At 40.1% G+C, this 23,850-nt stretch overlaps 2 protein-coding genes across 6 annotated transcripts; both read left to right on the forward strand.

Annotated features, from left to right (window-relative positions):
- The first annotated feature begins 8,348 nt into the window (after nucleotides 1-8,348).
- mgp (matrix Gla protein) lies at nucleotides 8,349-14,724 on the forward strand. Of its 5 annotated transcripts, none has more exons than XM_029836989.1 (8): nucleotides 8,349-8,378; nucleotides 10,528-10,577; nucleotides 11,075-11,102; nucleotides 12,530-12,653; nucleotides 12,990-13,070; nucleotides 13,169-13,198; nucleotides 13,816-13,921; nucleotides 14,099-14,724. In XM_029836989.1, the coding sequence occupies exons 4-8, from the start codon at nucleotides 12,608-12,610 to the stop codon at nucleotides 14,241-14,243; spliced, it is 408 nt and encodes a 135-aa protein (XP_029692849.1). In that variant the 5' UTR covers nucleotides 8,349-8,378; nucleotides 10,528-10,577; nucleotides 11,075-11,102; nucleotides 12,530-12,607; the 3' UTR covers nucleotides 14,244-14,724. The 5 variants fall into 5 exon arrangements, with proteins under 5 accessions (XP_029692849.1, XP_029692848.1, XP_003964408.2 ...); XM_029836991.1 differs by lacking the exons at nucleotides 8,349-8,378; nucleotides 10,528-10,577 and adding exons at nucleotides 10,581-10,604; nucleotides 10,694-10,759; XM_029836988.1 differs by lacking the exons at nucleotides 8,349-8,378; nucleotides 12,530-12,653 and adding an exon at nucleotides 8,431-8,624.
- Nucleotides 14,725-16,138: 1,414 nt separating this feature from the next.
- Nucleotides 16,139-17,600, forward strand: LOC101077622 (pleckstrin homology domain-containing family F member 2-like). Its single transcript, XM_003964360.3, has 2 exons — nucleotides 16,139-16,583; nucleotides 16,713-17,600. The coding sequence occupies exons 1-2, from the start codon at nucleotides 16,322-16,324 to the stop codon at nucleotides 17,108-17,110; spliced, it is 660 nt and encodes a 219-aa protein (XP_003964409.2). The 5' UTR covers nucleotides 16,139-16,321; the 3' UTR covers nucleotides 17,111-17,600.
- Nucleotides 17,601-23,850: the final 6,250 nt, after the last annotated feature.

Genomic DNA, 23,850 nt, shown 5'->3' on the forward strand with positions numbered 1-23,850 from the left:
CTATAGTAAATATATTCTTTGTAAATGTGTTGTTATTGATTCATTCCTTTCCTTGTGTACTTTGAGCATGATTTTTTAATATCACTTAATTGTATTTTTTTTAAATCTGAAACTGTTTCATTGCTGTTCAAAATGTAGTACTAGCCTGAGAATCTTTCCAGAGATGCACAGAGCTTGCTTTTTTGCGTCACGGTTATGTAAGACTTAAGAGGCCATTCTGCTGAACTAATTGGATGCTGGAAAGAATTCTCTGAAGTGCAGATTGACCTGAATCTTCTTTTCAATGTTGACATCATTTCATTGCAAAACACGTAACACTTAATTTAATTGTTTCATTAAATGTCTGGAGATCAGAGATTTCATCTACAGTATATATCTTCTACCACCTCTCACTTAATGGGGTTGTTGGGCTACCTGCAGCCTGTTCATCTGCCTTCAGACATGAGGCCAGGTCACCAGCTCATCAGGGCAGAGAGGGCAGAGAGAGTAATCAATCAACACATAAAACCCAGGCGGGCGAGTTTTTACCTTGTGTCTACGTGGAGTCAAAATTTAACGAAGCATGATAGAGGCACTTTTCCACCTCCAAGGAATCACTGCCAATGACTCCTGGCATTATTTGATGGTTGGAGCTCTGGATCAACAGTCCACGCATCTGCTACGGGCCCCACTGCAGACCGAGGAGTACGCCGCACCCAAGCAGCTTCTGCTCCGAAGATAAGCTACTTTCTCTGCCCAGTTTGGGTGATGGATCAGCAATGGATCTCATGGACAATATGCTGTCATTGGTAGGCTTGGATGAAAGTGCTGTCCTTTTCCCGCACATTTTCCTGTGCCTACTCGTTCGGTATGTGCAGATGTGGCAAACTCTCCGTACGTGGCTATTGGTGATTTCCGTGGTTTGACTGAAGAAACGTTTCATGTACTGCTGTCTTCTAGGTGTTTTTACATTTGTGAAGTGGTGTCAGATACCCTGCAGCCAGCTGCGTGGACCTGGCAATGTTGACTGGAGTTTCTGCCCAGAGGTGGTGGGGCGACCTGTGCTTTTTCCAACAGCGTTTTGGTCACAAGGCTGGGCATTGCGTCCCTCCATGCATGTTCCAGGTGACAGGAAACGCCAAAGCCAGCGCTCAGTAGCGGCCATGGGCACTGTGAACAAGAGGAGCTGCTTTTTGTCAAGGACTCTCTGTATGGTAAACAGTTCTTGGTGGACTATAGCTCTCAGAAGAGCCTCAGACCTGTCGTCCACAGCCTGCCGCCCACAGCTGAGTGCCGCTAATGGGTCTTCTATTGGTATATTTGATACCAGCATGTGGCGGAGAAGGCCAACCCTGTGGCTGATTTTCTGTTGCAGGTGCTGGTGTGCCCGGTACACCTCTGGGTGGATTTTTCAGCCATGGCTGCTGACCAGCCTGGCGCTTAAGACCACTGGTATGGGCCTGAAGCTTGAGGATGCCGTGGTCCAGAACAGTGGGACGGGTCGACCCTGTCCTATCATACCTGTGACATGGTGCCATAGGGTTTTAGACATGGTTCACTCCCTCTTGCACCCAGTCCAGGTGTTGGTGAAGCTGGTTGGGTCCAAGTTTGTCTCGCCTAGTCTCCATGAGGTCAAGGAATGAGTAGCTGCTTCTGTGGCCTGTCAGCATGCTGAAGTGCACCGGGAGACTAAGGCACCCCCTCGAGCTGTTTGTGATTCTCACCAGATGTTTCACCCACATGCATGTCAACCTGGTGGGCCCTTTGCCCCATCCCAAGGTTTTACACACCTCCTCATGCTGGTGAATCAAACCACCGGGTGGCCAAGACCTTTTCTTTGTCCTCCATGTCAGCTCACACATTCCCGACACTTCACACCCTGGCCCATGCCCATCCCCCCCACCAACACCTCCCTGCTCCAGCCTGTCCCTCACACCACACCAGGTGAGGAAGGCCCTGAAGAAGAACAGGGCCAGGAAAGCGACGGGTCCGGATGGCATCAGCTCCAGGCTCCTGAAGTCCTGCGCAGACCAGCTGTGTGGGATCTTCAGTCACATGTTCAACCTGAGCCTGAGGCTGGGGAGAGTGCCACAGCTGTGGAAGACGTCCTGCATCGTCCCAGTGCCGAAAACACCGCACCCCAAGGAGCTCAACAGCTACAGGCCGGTGGCTCTGACGTCTCATCTGATGAAGACGCTGGAGAGACTCATCCTCGATCACCTGCGCCCACTGGTGAGCTCCTTCATGGACCCGTTGCAGTTCGCCTACCAGCCGAGCATCGGGGTGGACGATGCCGTCATCTACCTCGTCCACACCTCCCTCACTCACCTGGAGAAATATAAATCCTCTTTGTATATTCCAAATCCTGTTCTATTTGATTTTATCTTATTTTTCTATGAGTGCTCTTGTTGCTGTTGTTGCACTGTAAATTTCCCCGTGTGGGACAATAAAGGATCTGAATCTGAATCTGAATCTGAATGTCATCAATGGATGTGGCTTGCACGTGTCTTTCAGCTTGGGTCACATGCTTTTGCTCCTCTTCTGACATCACCTTTGACAGGGAACCCCAGGTGACCCTGTTAGTTTCAGAGCTTTGGTCAGTGCTAGTGAAATCCCTAGCTCCACAGGTTCATTCCACTACTGTGTAAGGCTAACAGTTTGCCCGAACATTATCACCGGTAGCTCAAGGTGGCGTTGTGTGCTGCCATCTTAGATGCTAACTGGGTGGATCGATTTCCTTGTGTGATGCTTAGTGACCTTAGCATTCAGCTCTTAAGGAGGGCCTAGACACTTTTCTTGCAAAGTTGGTATTCAGGCAGTCCCTCCGTGTTCCGGGAGAATTTCTGCCAGAGGGTTCAGCCTCAGCACCAAGGTGGATCATGGCTTTTTGTAGGCAAATGTGTAGTGTTATTTAATTTTGGTTTTGGCATTCACAAAAAAAAACTAAGAAAACACGTGTCTGAGTCATTCTTTGTCCTACCACAATAGTGCCTTTTCCTAGTATTTATTTGAATAAAAGGTAAACATACATTGGTTGTATACACACTCATTTTTCAGTCACTATTGCTTTTACCCACTTCTAACTCTCCCCTGATGTGCTGTGTACCATTCGATATTCTCTGCTAATCAAATTGCCCACTTTGTTCTTCCTTGAAGTCATATTCACTGCCTTTGACCAAGACCAAACCATTTATTCCCCAAAATCCCAAGGGAGCACAGAAAAACCAGTGCTTTTGTCTGTCTTATGTACCTTTAATCATGGATGTGAGGGTCCATCCACTGGTTTTCAGTACTTCCTTGATGCTTCCTTGGGATTTCTCACATCTATTGGTGTCTTAGATGCTCTGCTAAATCAGGTGTCACGCTCACTACCTCCCTTCAAGGCCTCATACTCACTGTCTCTGTTCAAGGCCAAGGACTAGTGCACCACCTAAAGGCCGTTATCCATGTTACATGGAGGAAACAGGTGCATACTAAATTAATGTACGTTAATAAAACTGTACAAACTACTGAAAACTACATGAAAACAGTTCTTAATACAAGTAATTCACACATTTGATACTTTTCCAACAGTTTTCTAGTAAATGCACAAGTATTAGACAGATACATAAATTGTACACTTTAAGCTGATCAAAAAATATGCTACACCTTGACTGATTAGATTAATCAACTTTAGGCATGAGGACTGATGAGCTAATCAGAGGCAGAGTAGAGGGTCATGCCAAGCAAAATATTGCGACAAATGTACTCTTACAATTTTACTTTAAATGTTTTACATTTGCACAAAATGACAAATAGGTATGATAAAGCAAGCCTTCAAACAAAAAATTGTGTGTATATGCTTATAACGTTCTAATCTTATTTGTATTTTATTTATTCTATTTCTATACTTTATTGTACCATTTACCATCTTAATTATCATATTCCTCGTGTTACTGGTCGAGGAGGGGGAATGGCAGCAATCTATCACTCCAAGTTATTAATTAATCATAGACCAAAATATGGCTCCAGTTCATGTGAAAGCCTGACTCTTGCCATCACCCATCTGAACTGGAAGGCAGAAAAGCCACTTCTGTTTGTAGTTGTATATCGGCCCCCTGCTGGGCCACATTCAGAGTTCCTGTCTGAGTTCTCTGATTTCTTATCTGACTTGGTCCTTAGAACAAAGTCATTATCATTGGAGACTTTAATATCCATCTAGACGTTGTAAATGACAGCTTTAGAAAGGGCTTCATTTCATTACTTGAGTCAGTTGGTTTCCTCCAGCAGATAAACCAACCAACTCATAACTTCAACCACACCCTAGATCTAGTTCTGACTTATGGTGTTGAGGTAGAACATGTGTCAGTGTTCCCTCAGAACCCACTCCTGTCAGACCATTCTTTGATCACTTTCACATTTATGATTAAGGATTCTTCTATGCTCAGAACAAAGTCTTACTATAGCAGATGTCTTTCAGATAATGCTGTAGCTAAGTTTAAGGAAGTGATCCCTGTGCTAATCCCAGGACCACTGTGTTTTTCCCCAGGGATGAATCATTATAATCTTAGCCCTGCTGAGGTTGACTCTGTTGCTGAAGGTGCAGCAACCTCACTGAGAATCATGCTTGATTCTGTTGCCCCCCTGAAAAAGAAAATAGTAAATCAGAGGAGGTGTGCCCCCTGGTATAATTCACATATCAGGACCCTCAAGCAGAAAGTGCGAAGAGTGGAAAGGAAGTGGCATTCTTGTAAAATAGACAGCTATCATGTAGCCTGGAAAGACTGTCTATTAGTTTACAAAAAGGCCCTCCGTAAGGCTAGAACAGCTTATGTTTCTTCTTTAATTGAGGAAAATAAGAGCAAACCCAGATTTCTTTTCAGCACTGTGGCCAAATTAACCAAGAGTCACAGTGTTTTAGATCCACGTATCCCTTCTTCCCTTAGTGGTGAAGACTTCATGAGCTTCTTCACTGATAAAGTTCTAGCTATCAGAGAGAAAGCTAACCAGGCCATCCCAACAACTGGGCCATCACCAGATGTGCTGACTGTGGGAACATACATGTTCTCCAATGAGCCCTTAAACTCCTTCAGCCCTATATATTTTTCTGAGGCATCTTCGCTAATTCAGACCACCACGTGTCTTTTAGATCCCATCCCAACACACCTGTTGAAGGATGTTTTACCATTGATAGGCAGTTCTGTCCTGGACCAGATCAATGGTTCTTTAGTGACAGGTTATGTACCCGGTCCTACAAGGTGGCAGTGATTAAGCCGTTGCTTAAAAAACATCACTGGATCCTGACGTATTAGCAAATTATAGGCCAATATCCAACCTTCCTTTTATCTCTAAAGTTCTAGAGAAGGTGGTGGTGACTCAGTTACTGGAGCACCTGCAGAGGAACAGCCTGTTTGAGATGTTTCAGTCAGGCTTTAGAGCTCATCACAGCACAGAAACAGCACTTCTTAAAGTTACTAATGATCTTCTCATAACTTCAGATCATGGACTGGTCTCTATGCTGGTTCTGCTGGATCTCAGTGCTGCTTTTGATACAGTTGATCACAGCATCCTGTTACATAGACTGGAACATGTGATTGGGATTAAAGGGACAGCACTAGACTGGTTTAGATCATATTTATCTCATAGATACCAGTTTGCTCATGTCCATGGTGTTCCCTCCTCATACAGTAGGGTTAGCCATGGAGTTCCTCAAGGTTCTGTACTTGGACCAATCCTCTTCACCTTGTACATGCTTCCCTTAGGGAACATTATTCAGCAGCATGGGATAAATTTTCATTGGTATGCTGATGACACTCAGCTTTATTTATCCATGAAACCAGAGGAGACAGAAAAGTTAGTGAAGCTCCAGACCTGTCTTAAAGACATAAAGTCCTGGATGTCTTCAAATTTCCTCCTCCTTAACCCAGGAAAAACTGAGGTCATGGTGTTTGGTCCTGAACCTCTCAGGGATAGATTAGATCACATGATCACTCTAGATGGTATCTCATTAACATCTAGTCTCTCTGTGAGGAATCTAGGAGTAACTTTTGATCAAAATCTCTCCTTCAACTCACACATTAAATTAATCTCTAGAAGTGCCTTTTTTCACCTGAGGAACATCACAAAGATTAGGAAACTACTGACCCACCATGATGCTGAAAAGTTAATTCATGCTTTTGTTACTTCCAGGCTGAACTATTGTAATTCTTTATTATCAGGGTGTCCAAACAACTCTTTAAGAAGCCTCCAGCTGATCCAAAATGCTTCAGCCAGAGTTCTGACAGGTATTGACAAAAGAGATCACATAACTCCTGTAATGGCATCTCTTCATTGGCTGCCCAATAAATTTAGAATAATTTTTAAAACCCTTCTTTTGACCTACAAGGTCCTCAGAGGCCTAGCTCCATCCTACCTAGAGGAGCTAGTGATACCTTACCAGCCCAATAGACCGCTCCGCTCTCAGAATGCTGGTCTACTTGTGGTTCCCAGAGTCTCTAGGAGTAGAATGGGGGGCCGAGCATTTAGCTACCAGGCCCCCCTGCTATGGAACCAGCTCCCTGTCCAGGTACGGGAGGCTGACTCCATCGCTACTTTTAAGATCAGACTTAAAACCTACAACCTAAAAGCTATGCTGTTATAGGCCAAGGCTGCCGGGGTCCAGAAACATGATCACCTGACAGACCTCTGTCACCCCACTGGGTCATGGTTTCCTCTCCTCTCCTCTCCTCTCCTCTCCTCTCCTCTCCTCTCCTCTCCTCTCCTCTCCTCTCCTCTCCTCTCCTCTCTTTTTACCCAGCTGGCCATCAGCAGGAGGGTCCCCCTACATGAGCCTGGTCCTGCTCAAGGTTTCTTCCTGTTAAAGGGAAGTTTTTCCTTGCCACTGTTGCTTGTCTGGGGTTAGGCCCTGGGATTCTGGAAAGCACCTTGAAACAATTTTGATTGTATAAGACGCTATATAAATAAAGATTGATTTTTTAATTTGGTTTTAATTCATCCAAGAAATATAAAAATGATCCATTCATCCATTCAATCAAAAAAGAACCTACACTACAGTTATATTAATCCACTTTATACTGCTACTATAATTCAATTTCCCTACGGGGAATAAAGTACATCTTGAATCTTGAAGTCATTTAGCTTGAGGATAGAAATCTTTGCTGACCATTAACATATAAAAATAAAACCAACATTTATATATATTTCTTATTGAAATAAGAAATTGAAATATTGAAAAAAATATTTCAGGACTTTATACTGAATTATAAAAATGGAAGGTGCTTATGTGTTTCAGCAATTGATTGACATGGAATGAAATAGGAATAAAATTATTTCTATCACAAGATCGACTGGTACGAGAGCTTTAAAGCACTTGAACCCATCATTTCCACACATAGTTGTGAAAAAATAAATAAAATACAAACAATACCGAAAATGGGTGACTTGAAGGGTATGTGTCAAGCTAATTAAATGAGTATTTTCTTCCTTTTCCTAACCAGCTGTGAGCATAACAAGACTGAACATATGACCATTTCTTTCCAAAATATCATCCTTTCCACATCCTTGTCTACAGGTTTAGGTTCAGGCAGTTGAACAGAGTTCCCAAGTCTGTGCAGCCAGAAAAAAACAGTTCCTCACAGCTACTTTTATGTTCTTCTTTCATTTTTTGTATCAATCAATCAATCAATCAATCTTTATTTATATAGCGTCTTATACAATCAAAATTGTTTCAAGGCGCTTTCCAGAATCCCAGAGCCTGACCCCAGACAAGCAACAGGCTCCAGTATAAAGGTAAAGAGAACATTTTAATATTGTGCATTAGACGACCTGCTCACTGAATCCACAGTGGTTACTGCCTCATCTGAACATCTCTTATGGCTTATGCAATAACAAATATGTTAGACTACAACAAGATTTGTCCATCTCTAGCATATAGCATCTTTCTAGTCATCTTTAAATATAGTATTTGTTATAAGTCTACATTCATCTATTCATACTTACATAACTCTGCAACATGTGCAATCTGTTTTGAACATTTGGGAGGTCACATTTCACAGTTCTCCACCAGATCTCCACTGTTTCCTCTTCAGCCCCCGTCCATTCACCGATTCACAATTATTTACTGGTGGTCAACAGGTGCAACATACTTATTAAAATACAACCCACCTACATTTATATAATGAAGACACATTATCAGGAATCCTATTAGTAGAGTATCTCACCCAAGGATGCTTCATCATGTAGACCCTCAACTAATAATCCACTAAATACCGGTAGAAATTTGTAATCAAGGTCCTAGACCAAACAATTAAAATGAATTTAGTTTTGTGCTAATTCCTTGTCTTTCATATGATATCACAGGCTGAATTTTCAAAGCACTTGCAACATTAGGCCAGAAGAGGAGCCTGCAGGAGGCCACCAAGGTAGTCCCCTGCAAAATGAGAGATAATTAATCCATCTAGAATGTTGCAGACCTTTATCAAGTTCCAGCTGAACATGCCTGAAACACTAAACACTGCTTTATGCAGAAGAGCCATGGCTCTATTCTGAGGTATGGCGATTGAAAAATAAACACAAGCACTTCAGCTTCAATGGTTAACTTTCCAGCAGCTACACCACTACAGATGACACACCCATCCAGACTGAAAGATTTACTCCACTTCAAGAAGGTCACTAACTTATATACTCATTTATGTTATTTCTAGAGAAGTGGTGCCTTAGGCGACTCTAACTGCAACCTGTCCAAGTCTAAAATAAAGTTTACTAAAAAGCAGGAACAAATACCTTAGGTTCAGAATTTGTTGGAAAAAAAAAAGGCACAGTCTAATCCTGCATAGTGATCGTCTAAAGTTTTTGTAGTATATAGCGGGGAGTGAGATGCCCAACTTGTTTTAAATAGACTTGTTTGGAATTGATTACAATTTGTAATATGCAAATATACTTGAACATATACATTTTTGGAAAAGGATTGATTCCAATATGGAATCAAATTTCCAGAATTAAACAGACCAACGGGGGCACACAAATGTTTTATACTCTTGGAGATTATGTATGTACCTATGTAATTTGAAATTCATTTGTGTATCTCACAAAATGATCACATATGATCAGTATTAAAAATCAATTAGTTTACATGTTCTGAAAGATCCACAAAATAAAATGATGAACCTGAACAAAGTAGAGCTGAAAATGTAGAGGTTTAGCCCATTTGAACTTCATCATTTGAGGAAAGTAATGGCAACTGTCATTGGGGAGAGGAGGTACCTAATGCAAATTTATCATGTATAGCTTTTGTTTGGTTTATTATTGGAAATGTTGTAAACCTGTTTAATATGTGAAATGTTATATCCATATACATCATTGGCCCCTTTCATAATATACACCTCTTCAATTGCTTGTTAATACGAATAGCAAATTAGCCAAGTACACGACAGCAATTCAGTGTAGTAATTTGTGTAGATGAGAAGTGGAAGAAGAGAAGTGGAAACGGAGTGTCAGTATGGGTGGGATGATCTAAGTGACTATCAATGGTGAGTGGTTGTTTGGGAAAGAGGGGGTAGTATTACAGGAACTGCTGATGTACTGACATTTTCTCCCCAACCATCTACATGGTTTACAAAGCATGGTCCACAAAATATAGAGACTATGTAGCAGTTGTGTGGGCGAAAAATAGGTCAGAGGTTGAAGGAGAATAGGCTGATAGATTTGATAGGATAGAAGGGGTAATAATAACTCAAACAACCAAGAAATGCACGATAGCTTCTCTGAAAACCCAACACATTGAGCCTTGAAACAGATGGGCCACAGCAGCAGAAGGCCACACCTGATGCCACTCTTCTCAGCTAAGAACAGGAAAGTCAGGGTCAGTACAGTTTGTGTAGGCTCCCATCAACTGAATAGAAGGCTGGAAAATGCTGTCGGGTGTGATGAGTCTCAATTTCAACAGTGACATTCAGTTGGTTGAGCCTGAATAGCATAAACAACATGAAAGTATGAATCTACCCTTCCTTGCCGAGGAGTTCATCTAGTGAGCAGCTGCTCCATTGCTCTTCTGCCCACCACAGACTCACCACAAATGTCAACATTCTGCACTACATTGCTTCACGTAAAACCCATGTTTCACAAGAACTTCCAAACTAAACTGACTTCTGCAGCTGTGTAGGGTGGACAACACAGATGTGCCCACAAAGAGTCCTGACCTGCAATTGCCATGGAAACTACTGCCAGCCTGGAATCCATACAAGGCCACGAGACTTTCCAGCACTGTCAAAACATGGACAAACAGACATCACACTCCCTGGCAGTGCCAGTCCTGCAATGTGACTTGTTGCTGACAGCTTTGCACTGCACGAGTTTAACACATAAAGAAAGAAACACTGTTCTCCATTTGATACAGTTGAAAATAAATAGGCAACTGTTTGATTGCAGTGTAATTTTACCCCCACCTCTGGGAGTATAAAGCACCTTTGTAAATCTCTGTACAACATATGTATAGTTGAGTTACGGCTGTATACATTACAATATATTCCTATGATTTCTTGGTGTCTAACTGGGTTTGTTTCCTTTTCCAAGATCTGGGACAGAGATTCATCAGCAGCTTCATGAGCCACAACACTGATGTGGTTAGTTCAGCTCATCTTTGTCTATTGGTACTCTCCCTTTTTGCTCCTTATGGAGGCGCAGTTGTTTGTTGGATTGCCATTATTACACACATTTACTCACCTTTGTTTTCATATAGTTTCCTTGTTTGAACACTTCAAATTTTGTCTGGTCCTCCAACCTTGCTGAAGCCAAGTTCTGTTAAGTAAGAAGCCAGGCAATGACACCATTTTTAGGGTTACTCTGCTGGGCTTGTAGTTGACAGTGTGTAAATACCCACCATGTGTAACTGCCTGAAGACTAGTAAGGGAGCCAAGTTAGTAAAGCAGTTAGAGGGACAAGTCTATGTTACTGTGTTGGTTGTGTTTGTATCTAGTTCTAGTTCATTTGATGTTGTTGGTAATCTGATATTAGTTCCCTAGTTCTATGAGCAAGACCAGATACGTCTTCAAAGTCAAAATCTGCTGCACTTGCTGCATCTTTAAAACATGTTAAACCTGTCATTTTTCTGTGTCTCTAGGTGAAATTTGTGCCACCGTGTAGGTCAGGTGAGTTGGGTTTTAAAGCTTTTGTGTCTGAACGTTCAGTGTCACTGGTGATGTCTGTGTACCCGTTAAAATCCTTTGAGACACTTGTGATTCCTATATTGCAAGTTGCATTTTGCCATTTACCAAAGAATCGTAAACAGGGGACCATGTTTTGGTGAGAGCTATAGCTTTAGAAGTATTGTCTGTTCAGTTGCATAAAATAATATTAAAATGTGATTTGTTTCAACGTGAAGTTATTATTCCAACCTATAATACTTCCCAAAAGAGCATCTACCAAGCATGCACTGACTGCATATCTCTGTTAGTCAATGAAAAATTCAACATTAGGATATTAAAACATCTTCCAGGAATCATTACTGATTTTTTTCTTTTGTGGTTTTTGCAGTTAAGCTAAATTTCATTAGAGACTCAGTGTTTTCAAATGTTTCTCTTTGAACTTCAAAGAAAGACCTCACACCTCTTTTGAATAACTCTTTTTATTCTTTCTTTTACTGAACACTTTTTCTGTTAGTCATAACCAGTATGTTCAGCTTTGCTGGATGTATTATGTCCTGTTTTTCACCTTTGCCTTGTTTTATATGTATCAAATATGCTGACATACTACAACATTTTCAATACAAAACTCTTTCTGTTGTCCCACCAAAAAAGTGACTTGAAGACTGTCATAGGCTAGTAAAAAATTGTGTTTATTTCTTTTTCCCATAACCAGCAGTGAACATAACAAGACTGAACATATAACTATTTCTTTCCAAAATATCATCTTTTCCACACTCCTGTCTGTAGGTTTAGATTCAGGTAGTTGAACAGAGTTCACAAGTCCATGCAGCCAGTGAAAACAGTCGCTCACAGCCACTTTTTGCCCTTTCATGTTGGTATCTATGGAAATGGGACATTTTAATATTGTTCATTAGAAGACCCGCTCAGTGATTGTAACTACAAATGAATTAAAGTCAGGCAGGGTGATGGGGTTTAGATAAAAATCCAAGTCATTAAAATTAAGGGCGATTTTTCCACAAAGAATGTAGCAAGTGTCAACAAAAGCATATTAATGATATTATCTCATTGTTTTGAGGACAGCTGTAAGTCTGAGCTGGAAACCAACCAACCCACCCAGCAATTATGTCAGAAAGCCATCTATACTGTCATTCACTATAAAATGTGAGACATTATGACAGAATGACCAAATAATGTGAATTGCTTTCAATAAAGTTTAAGTGATCATCACTTGGTTTTTAAAAGACAGTTAACATAAATTAAGAGCTACTGAATTTCAGAATATTATTTAGGAAAAATATGAAAATGAGATTTCTTTGCCACGATAGCACAAAGTAAATCTTGGACATTGTAATGTTATTATAATATTTAATTGTAAGAGTAATTTTAAGTGTGCAACAATCTTTTATTATCTTTCCATGTCCTACTGGCAGCCTGGAAAACAAGAATGTTATAAACCTGCTAAGAAGTAGGCGTGTTCACCCCTCCCCATCACTTTATAAACTGCAAGTATGTCTGGAAAAAGCAAGACAGTGGGGAATGGGTCAGCAGGGAGAGGTAGGTGAAAGACTGGTGACTATGAAAGCTGTGCTGTGAGAAGTTAGATAACATTTTACTTTTCCAAGTCTCAAGTAATTTTTCACAGAAGTTAAAACTCTAATATCTTAAATTAATGAGCTGAGAAGTTGCCTTTGAAATATTTACTATTTTGAATGAATGCATTAATGACCTGAGGAGGATTTATTTTACACACACACACATACACACACACACACACACACATACATACACACACACACACATACACACACACACACACACCTGAAAATGCAAAAAACTCTGTGCTGATATCTAACTCTAAATGCAATTGAACAATTTCTCTTGTCTTTGTAGCTGATGCACAGATGAACATGAGGTCCCTCCTTCAGTTTTTGGTGTTCTGCTCTGTCATCTGTCTTTGTGCCTGCTATGATGGTACATGCCTTCCATGTCTTCAGTTTTTTGTTATATAATTGTAATGTAACTGACTTGCAGACTTACTGTGCATAACCTGATTTAATGTTTTTCTGTAGACTCTGATGAAAGCAAAGAATCTGCTGAAGGTGATTAAGTATTCATCATTAATGCACTCTTCCTCATTATACTCATACTGGGTCAGACTATAAAACTGTGTCTGTCTGTCTGTACGTTGGCAAAGGAATGCTCCATCAGGGTCGGCAACAAAAAATTAAAAGCCTTATAGTATAAGCCTTATTATGAAGGCAACACATGCTCTAAGTGTCTATATTAGCTACCGGTATATTAGCCTACTTTCAAAATGCTAAGTAGGCTACAAATACATAATGAGCATTCATGATTAAATGTTTATTTTCCCTGCAGCACATCCTGGAGAGAATGACGCACCACGTGACTAGTCTACTGCACGATGGTGCTTTAAGTTTAACTTCCATTATCATGAGATGCTGAAATTAAATATTTATTATACAAATTTTTACAGCATTGGAAAACTTTAAGAAAGTCATTTTATTCGACCTACAGAATTTATATTAAAACAAAAAATTTATTCACGCCAACTTTTTCCATTTTCATATTTTTGAAAATGCTCCAGGGAACCACTAGGATGGCGCTAAAGAGCCACATGTGGCTCTAGAGCCGCGGGTTGCTGACCCCTGAATTGTATGACTTCAACAGTTCTGATAACAATGGCTTCTTATTCCAGATGTGTTTCTTCCATCAAGCCAAGCCAACATATTTGTTGTTCCTCGGAGCAGAAGCATTTATAGTCCCAACAGTCAGAATGGTTTCAGACAGTACAACTTCATGAGGTAAAAGACACGTGCACAGAGACACGCATGCACGCACGCACACAGACATTTATTCAGTTGATATAGTCATGGTTCCTTTTGTTAGATCAGAATTTTATTAATAGAAATACTGATTTTGCAGATCTTAAATTAACCTCTGTCATAGGTCAAACAATGTCCCGCTTTTCTGTTATCTAGGAGACTGAAGTCTCCGTTAGAGCTGCGTGCAGAGACGTGTGAGGATTACTTTCCATGCCGGTTTTATGCCTATCAACATGGTTTCCAGCAGGCCTACCAGCGATACTATGCATTAAGGTTAAAGGCTACTCAGAAGTCTCACTAATGTAATATGTCCATATAAAACAAAAACATAATTTTGAGCTTTTCTATATTTCAACAAAATATCCCCATTGAAAAATAATTTAATTACTCAGGCACAAGTTAAAAAATGAAGAGTTTCAATGACATCAAAGTGGACAGGTCTTAAAATGTTAAAGGTAAGGCAAAAGGCATTCTGAGTCAATGGGTTGATTTTTATTTGGGCTGAATTATTCCTTTAAGAATATACAATCTACAAATATTAGGATATATATCTAATCAGCTGTCAGATCAGTAAATATATCGTGACCAATTTTATACATACTTTGAATTTAAGTAGTTTTCACTAAGCATTCAATTTTCAGTGTGAATGTTCCAGGTGGTTCTCTTCAATGAATCAAAGATGCTTTACAATAGCTGACTACTGGATATTGACTGAAGTTTATGAGAGCTTTTTGATGTTATATTTGCAAAAATATCCAAATAAAATGCTTTTTATGCCAGTATTCTAGCATTGTTATTACTTAGGGAAGTTTTACACGTAAATATTGGTTCAAGTGCAAAACTGCACCTCCTACTGGAAAGCAACTGTAAGCTTTTATGAAACAACTTTCAATCACACACGATTTATCTCATTGTGTCACATACCTATAGTGATTAATATGCCTAATATACAGGTGTATAATTTTTGAAATCCCATACCGTTTAGACATATGTGTAATGTCATTGTAATCTACCGTACTGTTGTACATGGTTGCACTATGTTTTAAGAGTCAGTCAGTCAGTCAGTCCAATTTGTCTCTAACAATATAGAGACAAATACTGTAACTAAGTTACAGACTGGCCGAATTTCTCATTAAAATAAATAAGCTAAATTGGTGGTGTTGGTAAAACTGTGTTCTATGTGGTGAGACTTGTCTTTCCTGTCCACCTACAACAGCGTGTGTGTGTGTGTGTGTGTGTGTGTGTGTGTGCGAGCGCGCACCTTTGCATGTGCATGTGAGTGCACATATGAGTGTGTATTAGAAAGAGAGAGAGAAGGAAGAATAAATGAAGGAAGTTCATTCATCACTAAACACTGTATTTTTCCACTGCAGAGAAACTTTTCCAACTTTAAAAGCATTCTGAACTTTGGGCAGATTGATATTTATTGTAATAATTACAGTACAATAACTATTTTCAACACTCACATTCTTAAACTCTGCCAGAGTTATGTGACGGCTGACATCTATCTCTCTGTCTTTATGTCAGGAGGGACTTGGACTCTTGATCTTCTGAAGATCAAGGCAGAGGGCTTTGATTTTACAGCAACATATCATGTTATGGAACCTTGTATTACCACTGCCTATTTACTGTATATATCATACTATACTATGGGTGTAAATCACAACATTTAGGGAAATGAGTTGCACAGCTCAGATTGCTTTTTTCTAGTTAAACAAATGAAATAATATTTAATACTTCTATTTCTAAAATTACAACATACCTAAAATACATCAGATTATGATATGATATATTACAAAAGAGATAGTTTTCTGTCCCATATAATTTTATTCCATTTCTATTTACGTTTTTAACATTTTCCCCAATTTCAGAAATTAAGGATTGTTACATGGCTAATCTAATCTAATCTAATCTAATCTAATCTAATCTAATCTAATCTAATCTTAATCAATCAATCAATCAATCTTTATTTATATCAATCAATCAATCTTTATTTATATAGCGTCTTTTACAATCAAAATTGTGTCAAGGCGCTTTCCAGAATCCCAGGGCCTGACCCCAGACAAGCAACAGTGGCAAGGAAAAACTCCCCTTTAACAGGAAGAAACCTTGAGCAGGACCAGGCTCATGTAGGGGGACCCTCCTGCTGATGGCCGGCTGGGTAGAGAGAGGAGAAGGGGAGGACAGGTATAGGCAGAGAATAGGCAGAGATCTAATCGATTCTGTTTAAGTTTAAATTGGGAATTCCAGACAGCTGTGACACACCCCTAACTGGAAAACACCTTTGTGTCAACACTAAACTTGGAAAGTCCCTCCTTCTAGCACAAGGAAATGAAGACATATTTAATTTGGAACTACTGAGTTTGTTACCCATTTCACATGAACATACTCATCATGATGGACCTATTGGTGTTTGAAAAAGAGAATTCTGAGCAAATCAAGGGAGTGGAGAATTTATTTGGGCCGTTTAGTCAGCCTCTGTTCAAGCCCGGGCGGTTTTTATTGGGTCAGGGTCGCCTGATGAAGAAGGGTCGGACAAGGTGGCAGGTTAAATCTTTCTTTCTTTTTAATGATGTTTTTGTTTATGGAAGCATTCTTCCTGTTGGCAACTGGCACAAAAAGCAGAAAATAATTGCACTAGGTAAGAAACTAATCTTTGTATTTATTTCATTTACTTAAAAAAACAACAAATGTTTTTCCTTCTACACAACACATTAAAAACCCAAAAAATTAAAAACCTCTCAAAATATTACCTGCACTATCTTTTCAGAGAATATCCAGGTGGAGGATGTTGAGGACAGCGTTGCTATAAAGAACCAGTGGTTGATCCGTACACCATGCAAGTCCTTTTTTGTGGCTGCCAGCTCCATCAAGGAGAAGAAAGCCTGGATTGAGCATATAAAAGATTGCCAATCTAATCTACTGCTGGATGGTAGTCGTCAGTCGGGTTCTTCCTTCGCCATCACCTGGATACCAGATGAAGCAGCCATGAAGTGCATGCGCTGCTTTAAGAATTTCACCCTGATCAAACGCCGACATCACTGTCGAAAATGTGGGTTTTTGGTTTGCAATCCATGCTCCAAATACCAAGTTCTGTTAGACAATATTAGCACCCAGAAGTGTGTGCGAGTTTGCAGCAAATGCTATGCTCAGAGTAAAGAATATTAGAACTCTCACCAGACTGGGGACAAGCAAGGATACAGTAGCTGGGAGGATGAAGATAGAAGAACGTTGCGAAATAATGAAAAAGGGACCAGGGATTTAGACTCAAGGAACCTTTCTGGACAGCTGGATTAGCACATACATAGCAACCCAAACAGTCAGAAAATTAAAATCAGAATGTATATATAGTGTGCATTTGTTTCTTTTTTCAACACTTTTAAAGTGGTTCACCTGAAACACCAGATGGTAAAAGGAAACTCTCAGAATATTATTACTAAGTAATGTTGATAGGAAGATTGACTTAAAATAAATGTGTAATGTGTACTTTGAAACAAAGAACTGCCATTGGAAGGGATTTGCTAGGTAGCACACTGCCACCTGGTGGAAAATATACCTTTTCGCGTAGAAGTCCGAAGATTTGAAGATTGTATTTTTGTTTTGTCTTTGGAAGGGGTCACAATAAACATGGCAATAAGCATGATATAGTTATAGTTGAGAAACTGGAATTATTTCCCTTAATTCTTTTACAAATAAGCTTACATCTAATGCACAGTGCATATGTGTAGATATACTTACAGTTTTACAATTTCTGTGTTTAACATTTTAACAAGATAAGAAAATTTAAGATTTAAGTGCATGTAAAGTTTGCACAAAAAATGTTACTGACAAATAGAATTCTCAGTATCCCAAAGAACTGCTGAGAAAAGAGGGGGCCGACTCTTCCCATTTTGTACAGTGAAAAATGATCAGGAGTGTCACATACATAGGCACACATTTGTCCATCTGCTGTGTTGTATTATAGCAGATCATCATAGTGACATTCCTGGTTGGTATGGTAGATAAGATTAGCTGTTATTGGTTTGGTCTCTAATTAAGCTTTACAATAAGTTGTTAAGCCTAACCCCAGACAAGCAACAGTGGCAAGGAAAAACTCCCCTGTAACAGGAAGAAACCTTGAGCAGGACCAGGGTCATGTAGGGGGACCCTCCTGCTGATGGCCGGCTGGGTAGAGAGAGAGGAGAGGAGAGGAGAGGAGAGGAGAGGAGAGGAGAGGAGAGGAGAGGAGAGGAGAGGAGAGGAGAGAGGAGAGGGAGAGGGAGAGGAGGTCATAAGAAAAATTAAGGAAAAATATTTGGTTTACACCAGTTAATATAGGCTGTATCAGTTCAGACAGAATCAACGTGAAGGTATCTCAAGTTTGTTTTCATGTTTAGAATTTAGTTTTTTAACCATAAATTGATTTTAATTGTGGTGTGTTTTATGTCACAGGCACAATATTTTATTCTGTTCTATTTTATTACTTATACCGTAATCATAATGAAGCTTGGGAATTAATTGTGATAAAGTGCTACATACGAATGTAAAGTTTACTTGCTAATGTACCCTACAATTATAAACGGTATCAACAGCATCAATATCAATATCAAAACACTCATTAAAATAAATATATTTCACACAAAATATCAAGTCCGTGTTTTTTATTTATTTAAACTATAAGGCCCTGTTGTAGTAATTGTGCACAGTTGGTTACCCAGGTAAAGAATGGAAACAGGGCAATGACGGTGAGGATGCATAGTGGTGACAAAGGAAATCCTGAAACTAGTGATGAAGGAGCGGACGGTAAAGCCTGGAAACTTCAAATCTTCCCTGAACTGACCTTGGACGTGGCAGAGAGCAGTGTTTTGGGAGGTGAGGAGAAACCTGAGGAGAGCGAAATTATTCACCGTTAACTGTTGGGACTGGAAAATGTTAATGGATCACCTGGAAGCCGAAGACTTTTAGGAATCTGTGGTCAAGCCAGGACTGCACCCAAACCTGACTGAGACTGCCAGGACCCAAATCTGACTAAACTTTGAGAAAAGAAGATTGGCAGCAGGTATGAAGTAGGAACAAATTATGATGGAACTAGAACTATATGCCTGTTGTATGACTATGATAATGACTATTGGGAAAAAAGGTTATGAATTGAATAATGATTGTCATTGTGAAATTGATGCCATGAGAAATCGCATGATAAATAGACAATATCACAGATGTTTGTGCCGAGCCAGGGAGCAGTTCTGAAGTGTGTTTGTGAGTATGCGTGTGTTTTAATTAAGTACAAATCAAATCAAATCAATCTTTATTTATATAGCATCTGTTACAATCAAAATTGTTTCTAGGTGCTTTCCAGAATCCCAGGGCCTGACCCCCAACAAGCAACAGTGGCAGGAAAAACTCCCCTTTAACAGGAAGAAACCTTGAGCAGGACCAGGCTCATGTAGGGGGACCCTCCTGCTCATGGGGGGCTAGGTAGAGAGAGAGGAGAAGGGGGGAGGAGAGGTAGAGGAGAGAATAGGTAGAGATCAGGGAAATACAGTACATTAATAGTATAAGCTGCTGGTATAAGAGTAGAGTGGGTCAGCAGCTCGGAGGTGGGCAGGCCAGCATACAACTATAAAGGCGGCTAGACCTGTTGATGAACACAGAGAGATGGAGGGAGCAGAGAAACTATACAAGAAACAACATCATCAATGATGTACTCGGAGAGGAGAGGAGAGGAGAGGAGAGGAGAGGAGAGGAGAGGAGAGGAGAGGAGAGGAGAGGAGAGGAGAGGAGAGGAGAGGAGAGGAGACCATGACCCAGTGGGGTGACAGAGGCCTGTCAGGTGATTGTGTTTCTGGACCCCGGCAGCCTTGGCCTATAGCAGCATAGCTAAGATGTTAACCTAATGATTAGACGACCCCCTAAGTATGATAATTTGTCCATCTAGGATAGTAACTGCAACTACAAAATTAGTGATAATAAGCTTTTTCAAAGAGGAAGGTTTTAAGTCTAATCTTAAAAGTAGCGATGGAGTCAGCCTCCCGTACCTGGACAGGGAGCTGGTTCCATAGCAGGGGGGCCTGGTAGCTAAATGCTCGGCCCCCCATTCTATCTCTAGAGACTCTGGGGACCACAAGTAGACCAGCATTCTGAGAGCGGAGCGGTCTATTGGGCTGATAAGGTATCACTAGCTCCTCTAGGTAGGATGGAGCTAGGCCTCTGAGGACCTTGTAGGTCAGAAGAAGAATTTTAAAAATTATTCTTAATTTAATGGGCAGCCAAGGAAGAGATGCCAGTACAGGAGTTATGTGATCTCTTTTGTCAATACCTGTCAGAACTCTGGCTGCAGCATTTTGGATCAGCTGGAGGCTTCTTAAAGAGTTGTTTGGACACCCTGAAAATAAAGAATTACAATAGCCTGGAAGTAAAAAATGCATGGACTAACTTTCAGCATCATGCCACGTAAGTAGTTTCCTGATCTTTGTGATGTTCCTCAGGTGAAAAAAGGCACTTCTAGAGACTAATTTAATGTGTGAGTTGAAGAACAGATTTTGGTCAAAAGTTACTCCAAGATTCCTCACAGAGAGACTAGATGTTAATGAGATACCATCTAGACTCTAGATTCTAGAGTGATCATGTGATCTAATCTATCCCTGAGAGGTTCAGGACCAAACACCATGACCTCAGTTTTTCCTGAGTTAAGGAGGAGGAAATTTGAAGACATCCAGGACTTTATGTCTTTAAGACAGGTCTGAAGCTTCACTAACTTCTCTGTCTCCTCTGGTTTCATGGATAAATAAAGCTGAGTGTCATCAGCATAACAATGAAAATTTATCCCATGCTGCCGAATAATGTTCCCTAAGGAAAGCATGTACAAGGTGAAGAGGATTGGTCCAAGTACAGAACCTTGTGGAACTCCATGGCTAACCCTACTATATGAAGAGGGAACACCATGGACATGAGCAATCATGAGCAAACTGATATCTATCTGATAAATACGATCTAAACCAGTGCTGTCCCTTTAATCCCAATCATATGTTCCAGTCTCTGTAACAGGATGCTGTGATCAACTGTTTCAAAAGCAGCACTGAGATCCAGCAGAACCAGCATAGAGACCATTAACGAACAAGTAAAGAACTTAACACACTTCCATATTTCTTATTTAGTGTTCCTTCTTCCTTAGTTTCTGTTTCTGAAAGCATTAAGATATTTTGTGAAGGTTTTTTTTTTCTTTTTTACATTTAAATGCATTGTTTTTGCTGAATACTTAGGCCTACTGCACACCTGTATTTTACTGTTGGTCATTAAGGAGAACCTAGATTATTTCTTGACTTTTTGTAAAAAATTCAAGAAGCACTGATTTAATCCTATGAATGTGGTATAGGACTTTTATTTAGTAATGTTTTGGCTATGCACGGGGAAGAAAGTAAAATTTTTGTTTCAATATAATATTTTACAGACATGTTTTTTATCCTTCTCTATGGATTTTCTTTTTTTGCCAGAGATTCCAGTTGCATCTCCTACAGCAGTTTACACTAGCTATGAGGAGCCATCAGGTGAACAAACACATCATTTTCTGCTGATTTTTAATGCAAATCATGAGATGGCTTTGCCTGTACTACATAAATCATTGTACAACTAAAATTAAATATTTGTTCACATTTTTCCATCCACTCATATGTTACTCTGAGTGTGAGAGGTTCACCACTAATGTGTAGGTCAGATGTTTTGCTAGTGTTCCCTGTTGTTTTCTAGCCTGTACATCTCCTACAACTCCTCATGCATCTCCTACAGCAGTTTACACTAGCGATGAGCAGCAATTAGCAGGATAGATCATGTTTTGCTAATATTAGCGCAAATCATCATTTGGGTTGGGATGCGTTGGGTTGGAGTGTGTGTGTGTGTGTGTGTGTGTGTGTGTGTGTGTGTGTGTGTGTGTTGTAGCTCTGAACATAAATTGGAAGTTGAATAAAAGTGATGTCAAATGACCTTATATTACATATGAAGGCATTAAGGATAGCTCATTTAAACATTTGAAATTTGAGGAATAAGATCCATAACATTTCAGCTATTCAGTTTTCCCTGAAAGATTTAGAGTCAATAGCACCTTGTTCAGCACTGAGGGAAACGCATCTACAGAAAAGTTATGAATATGTGGGGTGGTTTTTTACACAGAGTCACTGTTTTATGACTCACATAGTTTTTTATAGAGTCATACACCAGTGAGGGTGAGGGAGGAACTAGGAGGGAAAGAAATAGAGGTAATCTGCAAATAAGTTTAACTCCCCTGGCTCAAAACAATACTCATGGGATGCTGTTATAACCACTATAACCACTAAATGCTGCATCGATGTATCTAGATCAAGAGAGTCAAATGTTAAACAAGGTAGGTGATTCTCATAATGAAATCTGCTTCCTTTTTTATTTGAATCTTGACTGGAATTTAAAATAATGTGCTCTTATAAGTACTCTCTTGCAAACATATGACATGACAAATCATTACAAAGCATATAAAATCATCTGCTACTTGCATAGACCTGATTTTTACAAATGCTGCTCAGCTGCACTCAAAACAAATATCAGTTTCATTAGGCTGCAGCCACTATAACCCAGTTACAATTGGGAGGAAAACAAAGTTCCAAAAACTGGTCAGAAAATAATAATAAAAAGGATGTTTAGAAATTTTAATGGACATAGCTACTATAACTCCATCCTACCTGGAGGAGCTAGTGACACCTTACCAGCCCAATAGACCGCTCTGCTCTCAGAATGCTGGTCTACTTGTAGTTCCCAAAGTCTCTAGGGGTAGAATGGGGGGCCAAACATTTAGCTACCAGGCCCCCCTGCTATGGAACCAGCTCCCTGTCCAGGTACTGAAGGCTGACTCCATCGCTACTTTTAAGATTATGCTTAAAACCTACCTCTTTGAAAAAGCTTATTGTTACTAATTCTGTAGTTCCAGTTACTATCATAGACAGACAAATTATCATACTTAGGTTGTCATCTAATCATTAGGTTAACATCTTAGCTGTGCTGTTATAGGCCAAGGCTGCCGGGGTCCGGAAACATGATCACCTGACAGGCCTCTGTCACCCCACTGGGTCATGGTTTCCTCTCCTCTCCTCTCCTCTCCTCTCCTCTCCTCTCCTCTCCTCTCCTCTCCTCTCCTCTCCTCTCCTCTCCTCTCCTCTCCTCTCCTCTCCTCTCCTCTCCTCTCCTCTCCTCTCCTCTCTCTACCCAACCGGCCATCAGCAGGAGGGTCCCCCTACATGAGCCTGGTCCTGGTTTCTTCCTGTTAAAGGGGAGTTTTTCCTTGCCACTGTTGCTTGTCTGGGGTTAGGCCCTGGGATTCTGGAAAGCGCCTTGAAACAATTTTGACTGTAAAAGACGCTATATAAATAAAAATTGATTGAAAAATTGATTGATAAGGATGTAAGTAAGAGCTGTATTTTGGTTTTGCATGCTTTTCTGACAGATGTTCAGCAATTAAAAACTCTAATGTAACTGCAGAGAACCCCAGAGTTTCCTAGACCACGCTCTATCTTGGTTTTCATGCCTACCTGTTTTAGTTAAGGACTCTTGGGGCACTAATGCCTCTTGGGATATCTAGAATTAAAACTATCTTGTGACATTTTATTTAATTCTGTGCTCATGACTTCTGTTGCATGTCTGCCCATCTTGGTGAGGAAATGAAGTGCAGTTCTACATTTACTTTTAGTCATTAAAATCTCCTTGTCACAACCCTGACTTGTTTCTCTCGAGCACAGAAAAGGAAAATACACAGCACACAAACCAAATGATTATTAGACTTATAAGGTCCGAATTCTTTCAACACAAAACACAAAAAACTTTTCATATTATAATTTCCTCAAGTCCTAACCCAATGCTCATTCTTGAGATGACAAAATCAGTGTCGTTAACCTCCAGCAGATGGCAGCATC

The sequence above is a fragment of the Takifugu rubripes genome, chromosome 5, assembly GCF_901000725.2.
Source record: "Takifugu rubripes chromosome 5, fTakRub1.2, whole genome shotgun sequence".
NCBI classification, from domain to species: Eukaryota; Metazoa; Chordata; class Actinopteri; order Tetraodontiformes; family Tetraodontidae; genus Takifugu; species Takifugu rubripes.

Excerpts from the sequence above, each read along its gene's own strand:
- mgp (XM_029836988.1), top strand. The coding sequence starts at position 10,557 with ATGAGCCACAACACTGATGTG. Across the intron at positions 13,071-13,168 it reads TCTTTGTGCCTGCTATGATG|ACTCTGATGAAAGCAAAGAA; the intron begins GTACATGCCTTC and ends GTTTTTCTGTAG. Across the intron at positions 13,922-14,098 it reads AGACAGTACAACTTCATGAG|GAGACTGAAGTCTCCGTTAG; the intron begins GTAAAAGACACG and ends TCTGTTATCTAG.
- LOC101077622 (XM_003964360.3), top strand. The coding sequence starts at position 16,322 with ATGAACATACTCATCATGATGGACCTATTGGTGTTTGAAAAAGAGAAT. Across the intron at positions 16,584-16,712 it reads GCAGAAAATAATTGCACTAG|AGAATATCCAGGTGGAGGAT; the intron begins GTAAGAAACTAA and ends CTATCTTTTCAG.